Source organism: Furipterus horrens, unplaced genomic scaffold (assembly GCF_987537825.1).
Source record: "Furipterus horrens unplaced genomic scaffold, mFurHor1.1.pri manual_scaffold_5, whole genome shotgun sequence".
In the NCBI taxonomy this organism is placed as follows: domain Eukaryota; kingdom Metazoa; phylum Chordata; class Mammalia; order Chiroptera; family Furipteridae; genus Furipterus; species Furipterus horrens.
This window is the reverse complement of record NW_028327175.1, coordinates 7,075,283-7,087,547: the sequence shown is the minus strand read 5'-3', so window position 1 is coordinate 7,087,547 and position 12,265 is coordinate 7,075,283. Positions and strand designations below refer to the sequence as shown.

At 44.9% G+C, this 12,265-nt stretch overlaps 1 protein-coding gene across 2 annotated transcripts; it reads left to right on the top strand.

The window, feature by feature from the left end:
* Window positions 1-574: 574 nt before the first annotated feature.
* Window positions 575-11,849, top strand: FBXO4 (F-box protein 4). 2 transcript variants are annotated; one of them, XM_090278871.1, is made up of 7 exons: window positions 575-779; window positions 1,997-2,106; window positions 4,774-4,994; window positions 6,694-6,769; window positions 6,898-7,073; window positions 10,179-10,354; window positions 11,492-11,849. In XM_090278871.1, exons 1-7 carry the CDS (start codon window positions 591-593, stop codon window positions 11,579-11,581), a joined length of 1,038 nt encoding a protein of 345 aa, XP_090134997.1. In that variant the 5' UTR covers window positions 575-590; the 3' UTR covers window positions 11,582-11,849. The 2 variants fall into 2 exon arrangements, with proteins under 2 accessions (XP_090134997.1, XP_090134996.1); XM_090278870.1 differs by having other exon boundaries at window positions 1,997-2,232.
* The last annotated feature ends 416 nt before the right edge of the window (window positions 11,850-12,265 follow it).

Sequence of the window (12,265 nt, the reverse complement as noted above, 5' to 3'; positions counted from 1 at the left end):
TTTGTACTTTTATGGGATGGTCTTATTAAGCGAAAAGATGGGGGCGGTGTGCGGTAGCGTTTATTTAAGAGGATGAAGAGGACACGGTGGGAACATCCTGGGCCAAGTCAGCAGCCGTCCGTCTCGAGAGACGATGGTGTAGCTTCTTAAGAGTCTATCTGCACCGCCGAGAATGGCTGTGCAGTCCGACTCGGGAGTGACACGGTATCTGTCTCCTCCCGTGTTGAATCGACATCTTGTGATGACGCTGAAGCTACAGAGCCTGGGCAGGGTAATATGGAGGGTCTGCTGTTGCCCATGCCCTGGGCCAAGTAATGACGTTACAAACGGGCAAGCGATGTTACGGCCCCGGGGGAGGTCACGGGGGCCGAGGCGGAGGCCTGAACTGCAGGCGCAGCGACTGCCGCCGGGAGCGTTCAGCGCGGCTCGGAATGAGGTCAGCCCCCGACCCTGCCCGGCCCCTTCCCGGCGCCGAGGCTGCCCGGGCCGGGGGCGGGGCTGGGGCCGGGGGCGGGGCCTGGGTTGGGGCGGGTACGCCGGGGGCGGGGCGTAGGCGGGGCCCCGCGCACGTCACTCGGGTGCCGGCGGCCATGGCAGGGAGCGAGCCGCGCCGCGGAGGCGGCTCCCCGCTGCCGCACTACAGCGACTGGGGCCGCTTGGAGGCGGCCATCCTCAGCGGCTGGAGGAACTTCTGGCAGTCGGTGGGCAAGGAGCGGGCGGCCCCGAGCGCCGCCCGGGAGGAGGCGGAGGACGAGCCCAGCCCCCTGACGCGGCTGCCGGTGAGCGTCGCCGCGGACCGCGGAGACCCGGGGGGTCGGGTCGGGCCGGGAGCCTGGGCACCTCCCCGCGCCCCGGGGGAGTCCGGCCCGGGTCCTCGCGGCCGCCGCGGTGCGTGGTCACCTGGGAGCAGCAGCTGACCAGACGCGCCCTGGCGTCGGTCTCTGCGGCGCACCTGGACCGAAGGTCGCGGCGAGACTCACCTGCGGGGACCGCCCTGGTGACCAGCCAGGTCATCCTCGGGCTTCCTGCCCCGGACGGGTCTTGGGACCGGGACCCCCGCAGCCTCGGGCGGGGAGCTGAGGGACCCCTGCAGACCTGGCCCGCTTGGGAAAGCGCCCAGCGTCTGAGTCCTCGGCGTCTTCATCCCCGGCTCGGAGCCCGCAACCGGTGGGCGTCCCCCGGACACGGCCCCTGCGCGAGGGCATCCCACGGCGGACTCAGCCCCAGGCCCCGGGGGAAGCACATGGCTCAGCCACCGGTGCCTGTGTCGCCGATGAGCCACGGGACTCGCGTTCTGCGTTTATGGGGGACCGTGTCGGGTCAATGGGAAAATGGAGAGAGGAGAGATTCTTAGAAATTATTAAAAGTCTGTATCGCATCTGGACTGTTGACACCTCCCTCCGACGTCCATCAGAAATTGAGAGCTGCCGCCTCGGGGCGCCTCCAAGGCTCCCCTCTTGCAGAGGTCGTTTGAAATAATTCAGTAGATTTTACAGAGGGACTCAGGTGACAGATTAACTTTTTGATTGCTTCTAACGATAAAATCAGAAGTTTGCTTGATAACGTTCATTTTGAAGAATAAGTTATTTCCTTAAGTAATTTACTCAAATGATGGGGCAAAATAACCATGAAAAGCAATGCAAGGAACTAGTTATCTTGCTTGGAAGATACTAGAACAAGGTTGGTTTTTTTCAGGGCTGTTTCAGTGTGTCCAAAATTAAGTGTTCAGTTATGATTCTCTCCCGATGGCAGGAAAATAACTTCAGAACAATAGATTTCATTGCAAGCACGGCTAGGCTGATCTTTGGTTATCTAGTGTCATAGTTCTTTGTTCATTTTGTAATTTATCATGGTAGGTTTAATTAAGGCACTGTTCAGTTGACCTCTGGTTTCCTGGTGTAATAATATATTTTCTAGTTTATGATCAGAAGGAAATTTTCCAAAATGAATTATCCCTTCCTCCCCCCCCCCCCCTTGCTGCTTTGCCCTGTTTCAGATTGATGTGCAGCTCTACATTCTGTCCTTCCTCTCGCCGCATGACCTGTGTCAGCTGGGAAGGACAAGTCATTACTGGAATGAAACTGTCCGAGACCCAATTCTGTGGAGGTATTTTCTGTTGCGGGATCTTCCTTCTTGGTCTTCTGTTGACTGGAAGTCTCTTCCAGACCTAGAAATCCTTAAAAAACCTGTATCTGAAGTCAGCGGCGGTGCATTTTTTGACTACATGGCGCTGTAAGTATCTGGTTTTATGAATGAAAGAGAAGATACTAAGTTGGACTATCTACACGTCACTAGTCGTGCTACTAGATTTTGGGTCAAAGTGTCCTTTTGTGAACATGGGGGTTAAGTGGAATGACGCCCTTCACTTTGTTATTTCCATGTGATGCGTGACTGGAGTATTTGAATAAGTATACATAGCTCTATGGCAAGAAGTGAAACTCTTCTTAAAATTATTATTATCTTTAGAATCCTTGTCATTTTGTGAAATAGTAAATCCTTCCCACGGCCAGAAAAGGAATGGCCAGAGATCAGGGAGCAATTCTTTGGCAGGGAGAGAACCATTCCCAAGGTTCTGGGAAAGATTTTCTTACTACCCAGAGCACTGATATAGCCAGACATAACGCCGGCGAGGGAATGACCTTAGCGAGCAGCTGGATCTACAGGGGTTGCTCTGCGTATGTTTACTTTTTTAATCCTCACCCAATAAGGAAGTGTTGTCCTGGCGTTGTGGAGGTGGAATTGAGGTTCGGGGTGGTTATGGATTGAACTGACGTTATATAGCTCATAAGGGACTATTCAGACTGGAGCCCCAACATGCTCCCTTAAAAGTAGATGATGTCATTGAATCTGGACATAACCCGCTTTATTGAGAGCCCCAACTTTAAGGCATTGTCAATAAAATTAAAAGACTATTCAGCCCTGGTTGGGTGGCTCAGTTGGTTGGAATGTCGTCCCGTACACCAAAAGCTTGTAGGTTCAATTCCGGGTCAGGGCACATACCTACCTATGCTGTGGATTTGATCCTGGTTGGGGTGCTTACAGGAAACAACCAGTTGATGTTTCCCTCTGTCTCCCCCCACCCCTTCTCTCTAAAATCAATAAATATATCCTTGGGTGAGGATTAAAATTTCTTTATTTGTGCTTTAGTTAAGAATGGTTTTTGCTGTGCTAGATTTACTAGCTACTTACAAGATCCCCCCCCCAACCCATATTTTATTTAAGTTATTCAGGGTATATTCCAATCCAGATGCCATTACCTTGTCTTGTGAGACTGCTTGATTAAAACACACATCCTAGCCATGGGCCAATGGCTCCGTTGGTTCGAGTGTCATCCTGTACGTCAAAAGGTTGCCGGTTCGATTCCTGGTCAGGGCACATACCCAGACTGCAGGTTTGATTCCCAGTCAGGGCACTTCCAGGAGGCAACCGATCAATGTTTCTCATGTTGTGGTTTCTCTCTCCCTTTCTCTCTCTCTAAAATCAATAAACATATCCTTGGGTGAGGATTAAAAAATTATTAAAATGCACATTACAGGTTGTTACATATAATTTCAACAAGTGCTACTCTCACTTGCTGGGCATTACTTCTACATGATCCTACAACCAACTATGATGACATCAGGTGTATCTGACGTAGTGAAACCAGATTTTCCCTGGTGGTAGTGAGTCATAGTAACTACCTTTTGTGATCAAATAAAATTACTTCTGATCCTTAGAACCCTGGGTTGATTGTTGTTTCTCAAACAATGCAGTTGGAAAAACTGAACTTCAGACAATAATTGGCTCATATACCTAATTAAAGTGGTAAGGCTTGGCCAGATCTACCTAGCTTCAAAGTTGATTATTTTCCTTCTTGAATTACAAGTTCCTAAATAAAGATGATTATCTTGTTACACCTAACAAGTAATTATCTCTTAACCAGCTTGATTTAGTTAAAGGGCTATAGCTTTTACTTTGATTTGGGTAACTTTTAATCTTTGGTAACATGTAGAATTGCTAGTTTAGAAATTTAAAGCTATTGAAAGAAACTGAGTTATTTCTTTTACATGATTCTTAGTTTGCTAGGTTATCAGTAAGGAATAGTTAAGCCTCCCTATATGTTTGACACCTATTGAACTGTTGTTACATTTGAAGCTGTTAACAAGGGCACCTAAGAAATGTGGTTATGTATTTTTTAACCCCTAGGAGCATGTATGCTAACTCTCTGTGTAGTTTATCTTCAGTGCAGTGTCCCTCATCTTGGCACTGCGGACGTTTGGGACCAGGTGTTTGGGAACAGTCGTCCTGTGTATCATAGGATGTTTTGAGGCTTCCCTGGCCTCACCCACCAGATGCCAGGAGCAGCAGCCCACTGTCCCCTGTTGGGATGGCAAAAGTGTCTCCAGACATTGCCACGTGCTGCCTGGAGCGTGGGGTTGAGGAGTGACATCTCCCTGCTTGAGAATCTCTGCTCTGTGTAGTGAATGCTCACCATTGAAACAATTGTCAGACCAAATGTTCCGTGAGAGAATCTAAGTGAAAGATGAGAGTAAGGAACGACTTCCTGGGGAGGACGTTCTCAGTGTCTGGGCCACTGGTGGTCCCTCATGCATTTTCCTGTCACGGCACCTGGCGTGCATTAGGATGGTGTCTGGCCTCCCCTGCCCTCCATGAGAACTGGGACTGTATATAGTCACTGTGTCCCTTGTATCTAGCAAATTCTGAATATATTATACATTGTTGAGCAAATAAGTTTCTCTGTGTTAATTTTCTAATTGTGACAACTTTATGCAGCTATAAAATGTGCTGTCCGTATACAAGAAGATCCTCGAAGTCTGGCCGTCCTGTGTATGGAGCAGTGACCTCATTTTTACACTCGCTGATCGTTCAAAATGAGCCCCGATTCGCTATGTTTGGACCGGGCTTGGAAGAGCTGAATACCTCGTTGGTGTTGAACTTGATGTCTTCTGAGGAGCTTTGCCCAACAGCTGGTTTGCCTCAGAGGCAAATCGATGGTAATTTTCGTGTTAATCTACAATACCTCATAATTTAACACTTTGATTTTGACACTTGCAGGAAATAGAAAGCAATTTATTTTTTAATTAATTCTTTGATGTGATGAGATACAGTAATTAGGTTAACGGGAGCCCGCCAGGTGGCAGGAGCTCTGCGCGTGTGTGCCCGGGGGCTCGGTGAGAAGACACCTCTGTGCCGAGCTTACACATTTGGAGGCTGTTGAAGGATTTTGAGCGGAGACGTGAGATGGTCCCGTTTGCATTTAGAAAGATCGCTGTGGCTCCGAAGTGGAAAATTGACGAGAGGCGCTATAAAGACAAGGAGCCCGTTAAGAAACCACTGTAGTATTGTCATTAAACAGTGAAGGCTGTAGAACTGACTGACTGTGTAGAGACAGAGGCCTGCCGTAAGCAGCCCACTTGAGTGGCAGCTCCATTCGGGCAGGAATCTGTCGGCGTCATTCCCTGCTGGATCTGAAGTGCCCGGCACGTCGTAGGTACTCAGTATATGTTTGGTGCGTGAGTGAACAGATGGCTTTATGGATTGCTTTACACATCCAGCTCTCAAGAGCAAATTCTGAGCTAGAAACCAAGATCTGGGAATCCTATGGAGTCCGTGTGGACTCTGAAGCCTCTGAGGATGGAGGGGAAGATTGTGAACCAGGTGCTGGAATCTTCAGTGAATGTTTGGAGGAAGGGATTGTCAGAAGGAAATTTATAAATGACAAGGTCAAGGAAGGAGAGAAGGTACTCTCGCTGAATGCTGTTATGTCTCAAAACGATGGAGGTTTCCAAGAGGTCTGGTGAGTAATGGTTAAGACATGGCACTGCGCGGTCAAGAGCACACTGACCCCACCTCTTTGCCCTGAGATGTGAGAGACTAAGCAGCCTTGACACGCGAAGGTCTGGTGCCAAAGAAGCAGCACGTAGGGGCAGGCTGGCTTCAGGCAGGACCATGAGGTGGAAGGAACGCTTCAGGAAGAGGTCGGGGTATTGGGAAATATGCTGATTATGAAGGGGAAACTTGATTCTGCGGACAGCTGCCAGAGTGATTGTTGAAAAGCTCATCTAGTTATGCCTCCAAGCCTGCAAGATTGGGGAAGAAGAGAGGGGCGTGCAGAACAGCATAGAGACCATATGGGGCTCGGGTACATGTGTTGACAAAGGTCATGGTGGCCTTTGTCCAAAAGACAAAAAAAAAAGGTCCTAAGTCAAGTCGAATCCCAAATGTTGGTATCTGCCATGGTTTTTAGATTTTCCAAGTTGCCAGTGGTGACTCCCCATGAATTTAAAAACAGATTTTCGGTGGGTTGGGAATCCGTGTCATTGAATGTATACACAGAGGGTAAGACAAACGAGAAGCATAAAAACGTGCACATGAGCCTTAGTCTCCAGGATAAATAGGAGTAGCTGTTACGGTGCAGCTGCTGCTGATACGGTGATGAAGGTAATGAAGGCAGTGTTGGCGCCGTGAAAGGGAATACGCCTAGCAGCCCTCGGTTCTTCATGTGCGTGTTTAGTGCTGTGTGAATGAAAAGTACAAGCAGCGTCTTTATTTGCAACACAGACATTTCATTTTACTTCAAAGCCGTATGCAACTTGTCATAGAAGTGTTTCAGTTCTGGGTCATTTTTTTCAGTCTGATCTGCTGCTGTCTTTGTCAATGACGTTTTTTTGGATAACTCATTTTCTCCTTCAGGTATCGGATCAGGGGTCAGTTTTCAGTTGAGCAACCAACAGAAGTTCAACATCCTGATATTATATTCAACTACCAGGTAAGGCTGGCCTCCTCCTCGGTGACTGAAGTGAGGCGTTACGACTGGAATATTTTAGGGGGATGCAGCCTGTTTGGTGTCTATTTATGTTTTATGTTTACTTTTCTTTTTTTTTTTTTAACACATAGAAAGGAAAGAGATAGAGCAAGAGAAGAGCAAACGAGTGCAGTTAACAAGATGTTCAGTCTGCAGAATGAAGGGGACGATCGGCAGGGAAGCCGATACAGTGTCATTCCGCAAATTCAGAAAGTGTGTGAGGTCGTGGACGGGTTCATCTATGTTGCAAATGCTGAAGCTCAGAAAAGTAAGCATTGTCTTATTTTTAAAAGCACTTGCTTTGCAAAGCAAATAGAAGTTTTTTTAGGCTTTATTGTGGCTCCTTCAGAATATGGTGTTTAATTTCATCGATGTGATTCTGTTACCATTCGTTAACGATGGGTTCTCAAACCTTGACGTGCATTAGGCTCACCTGGGGAGCTTGTTAAAAACAACTGCCTGGCTCCTACCCTGATAGATTATGATTCAGAGATTTGGATTGTGTCTTGGAATCACAGTCCCAGTTTTTAACTTGGCTTTTTAAACAAGCATCTACAGCGTTTTGAGGCATACCAAAATGTGATACTGTAACTGTATGATTCTCCTTTGCGGTAATGCTCCCGCACTTTTTGTTAGTGCTGTTTTGTCTGCCTCTGGCCCTATTCAAATGATGTCTGCAGATAGCTGAAAATTGTTACCTTTGTTTTAATTATCCTGATAGAGAGATGTGTGAAGTAGAATGTTTAATTAAGTAAGAATGCTCTTCATATATTCTGAATAATTGTCATTCACATAGAGACATGAGATCAGAATCTTTCTGGGCCAAAGCCCGTGTTGTAATTTCTTCCTCAAACCACTATAAACAAGCTAGGGCATAAGTATATAGTATGTTGTTCTCACTCAGAACAAAGTAGTAGCAGCGCGTTGCTGGAAGAACTTAAACTTTATGGTGCACTGAAGGTAATGAACTGTAACTATAAAGCCAGATCCAGTGTAACTAGTGACTAGTTGGGTTTGACCAAGTGTACTAATGGCCTGACAGAAGAAGCGTGCCCATTTCCGGGAGTGAATCCTCTTTACCTCAGTCTGTACTGTTTTACATAAAATATCTTGCATTAAGTTAAACATTTATAAAACACATACACACACAAAATCAAAATGAAATGACCCATTGTCAAGAGATAAAGCAGGCAATGGAACCAGACCCAGAGATTGCCTGACTGTTGGCAGCCTCAGAAAGGGATATTAAAAGAACTGTGTCCAAGGATTTAGTAGAAAAGGTGGACAATCTGTGTGGGCGCATAAGGATTTTCAGCAGACTGAAGGAAGCTAGGAAAGAGAGCCTGGGGATGCTGAATATGAAGACTGATGACGGGTGAGTGGTTCCTTCGGTGGACTTGACAGCAAAGGAAGCCTCCAGCAAACTGAAGGTAATGCAGTTGACATGATCCAAATTAAAACACAGGAATAAGAGTAGGAGTTGGGAACAGAGCGTCTACAAGCTGGGGGGGGGGGGGTACCTGTCGAACTCGGGGAGAGCTCACTTCTTAGTAAATAATGCAGGCACATAAACCGTAGGACGGCCTCACGGTTCCTCCTGTCCGCTGTTAGACAGCCGAAGTAGCCACAGACAGTTTGTAAGTTAATGCGCACGGCTGTTTTCCAAGAAAGTTTTATTTATAAAGACCGATCCACAGAATGTAATATGCCAACTCCTGGTCTAACTTATGTGCATAATTGGAATTCAAAAACATGAAGGGAGCAAGAACAGGGAAAAAGAAAATTTTGAACAGTTAGTGGCCTAAATTATTTCAAAATTACAGAAAGATAACAAGCCTTGCAGATCCAAGATGCTCAGAGAATTCCAAACCTGATAAATAAAAAATAACATTTAGATAGATCGTCCAAACTGGTGATGACCAAAGATGAACAGAATATCTTGAAAGCAGCCAGAACAAAAAGAGAGCTACACAGAGGGCCGGAGATGAGGACAGAGCCTCCCTGCTGGATTGCTGTGAACTGGAAGGCAGTGAAGGGATGTCTGTACAGTGTGGCCAAGGGCTGGGCGGGGGGACCTTGTGTCAGCAAAGAAGTCTTTTAGAAATGGAGGCAAAATCAAGACTTTCAAACAAACCAAACCTGAGAAAATTCATTATCAGTGGATTTGCACAAGAAGAAATATTAAAGGAATCTCTTTAGGCAGAAGAATATACCCAATGGAAAATTGATTCTACAAAAGCCATCAAGAACCCTGAGATGAAAATTTTTATGAAAATTTTTTTTCTAATTTTAATTTTCTTATAACTATGTAAAGGAAAATAGCAATGTATTATGTATATATGATATTTTATGTAAAATATATGATAATAGTACAATACAGCATGGAAGGGAGGAAATGGAAATTACTGCTGTAATATTATTGCATATGTGAAATTGTATTTTATTTAAAGGTAGACTGTTATAAGCTAACAATATACATTGTAAATCTTTGCGCAACTTCTAGAAAATGTACAAGAGGTATAATTAACTATCGGATGAGCTAGAAGTGAAGATAAAATGGAGTCTCTAGGGGAAATCTGCTTTTTTAGCTCACGCAAGTTACTACTGGCTGATTCAGTTTCATGTTGTAGAACTGAGGTCCTGGTTTCCTTGCTGGCTGTCAGCTGGGGGCTGCTCTCAGCCACTAGAGGCCGTCCTCATTCTTTGCTACGTGGCTCCATCTGTCCTCAAATCCAGCAAGGGAGAAGCCCTTTCACCAGAAAGAATGTCATCCCTTTTAAGAGCTTGCCTGATGAGGTCAGGCTCAGGGAGGACAATATCTCTAATAGGACAGGATAGCCTAACGATGGTAGTGATACCCCATTGTGTTTGCAGGGTCCTCCCACACTCAGCGGGGAAGGGATTGTACAAGGATGTGAGTCATTGGGGATCACTCTAGACTTCTCCCTACTACAAAATGTCAGTGATTTATACACTCCGGTGAAAGGCAGAAGTTGTCAGTGTGCATTAAAAAGCTATACACAACTACTAGGTGTTTAAAATTTTGAAATTAAGGACTTTGAAAGAAAGGGTAGTGCTAGCTACAGAATTGGGAGAAGAAAATATCTATATCAAAGTAATGTCTTTAAATTATAGAGACAGCTGAATGATGCAGTGATTTCCCCACCTCTGATTGCACCTAAATACCTGTCCTTGCAAGGCTGCTTAATGTAATTATATGACATATTAATAAATGAACAAAGCAATAGAGGCAGTTTGTTATGTTTGGATCCTAGTAATTTGTTGGTTTCCTTGTTTTGTTTTTAATTTAATTTTATTATTTTAGAAATCAGTGAAAGTAATGCAAATTAAGAGTTTTGGCTACATTCCTTAGGACACGAATGGCAAGATGAATACTCTCGTATCATGGCAATGACAGACCCAGCTTTCGGATCTTCAGGAAGACCAATGCTGGTTTTATCTTGTGTTTCTCAAGCAAATGTAAAGAGAATGCCTTGTTTTTATTTGGCTCAGGAGCTCCATCTGAATCATCTCAACTACCCATGGATGGTAAGGTCCTGTCCTCTCTGGTGAGAAAAATCATGTTTTCTTTTTCACTGTTTTTATTCCTTCCTGCCCATTCTCTAATGAAACAGACCGGTGTTCCAAAGCCCCTTTTAATAACTTAATTGATGGGAGAGACTTGGTTGGTGTCAGTGTTAGCTGACCATTTGCTCCCCACTTGCCTACCCTGTCCGAGATCCCGGGATAAAGTACGTGGGGGTTGTTTGTTTTGTTTTATTTTGTTTTGTTTTGATGCCACTATCATGGTTTTTTCAGCATTAATGCGGTATGCTTTAAGGGCCATCAAAAGTATAGATTCCACCTTACAGTTTCTTGCTCTCCAATTTTTATTTGAATTATAGAATCTTTTCATCAAATGAAGCCTTACGTGGAACCCCCGTAGGTAAAACAAAGGAAAATTAATATTGGAAATGTTTTTGCCAAAAAGGAGGATTTTCTTCCTTCCTTTCTCCCCTTATATCTTCCAAGGAGCCCTGGAAACTGGAACACAATCCAAAAGCTACTGATTAAGGGGCATCCTCCTGAGTGGTGGGAATTTTAGCTTACCGTTAGGAGGGCTGTCTTAGTGACACATTTTTGCAATGTCAGCTACCTGGCTTCATTAAAAGATATTTTAGTCTTCAAGGTGTTTTTTCTAATATATACAAACAAGTCATGGAAATGGTAAATTTTCCCACCCCCCAAGGATAAGTAATAAGCCTCATGTTGGTAATAGTTATAAGTTAGGAGATTATATACAAATATATGTTTTTAATCCTCACCTGAGGACATTTTCCCATTGCTTATAGAGAGAGGAAGTGAGAGGGAAAAGAGAAAGAGAAACATTGATATGAGCGAGTCCATCAACTTGAGTGCCTTCTTGTACAGGGTCCGACCGGGGATTGAACCTGCAACCTGATAACTGAACCCCCAGTCATGGGGCAATGCTCCAACCAACTGAGCCACACCAGATCATAGTTTTTATCTAATCTCTCTAGAAGCTAAAACTTGAATGACTCATCCAAAGTTTACTGGGATTTGTTTAGTCCTTTTTGTTTTTTTGGTGTCTAGAAAAATGTCCCTCAATAATAAGATTTGGGACTCAGTTTCTTACTGATAATGGTCTCTCTTATCTGCTCATAGGTCCAGGACACAGAAGCTGAAACTCTAACGGGTTTTTTGAATGGCATTCAGTGGATTCTTGAAGAAGTTGAATCTAAGCATACAAGATGATCCTTTAAGACCTTGAGAACTGACACCATTTGAAACTAAGGTCATGGTGTGAATATTTGCTCAGTCAGCTCATTTTGTCCTGCCTTTCTGCAGGTAGGCTTCCTATCGTAGCTGCTGTGTTTCTGATGTAATTTCGGCTTTTTACCTTAAATCAATTCCAAGAAAAAGTGTCAATGCAAGCATTTAGCCCCAAAATGAACATTGTAAAATTTTTTTGATAATTTTTATATTTTCTGTCTTTTAAAAATATTAAATTCTGGAAAAAACGTTTGTGCCTAACTTATTCCCTGTGGTTTCTGTTCTTTTCAGTTCGAAGGTTGCCCTAGAGGGGAATAGCAAATTTGCTAAGCTTTCTATAGGGTCTTTTATTTTATTTTTTTTCTTTCCCCCCACACTTCTGTCTGCTGGGCCAGCACTCCTTTTACTGTGCTGCTTCTGAAGATTTTTAGGAAGCCACCTGAGGCTGGGATAACTTGTGGATTAACCTGGGCACATGACCCAAAAGCTCAGTCCACCAGACCCCTATGGAGCTGATGGGTCTCAGGCCTCACACCATAGTTAGGGCCTGTGTGGTCGACCATAACAACGTGTCACGTGACTGCATTGAGGGGCCGGGGCACTGGTCCACGTTCAGATCTGAACCAGGATTATTCAGTCTGACAAAGGAACCCCAAAGCCCATGCT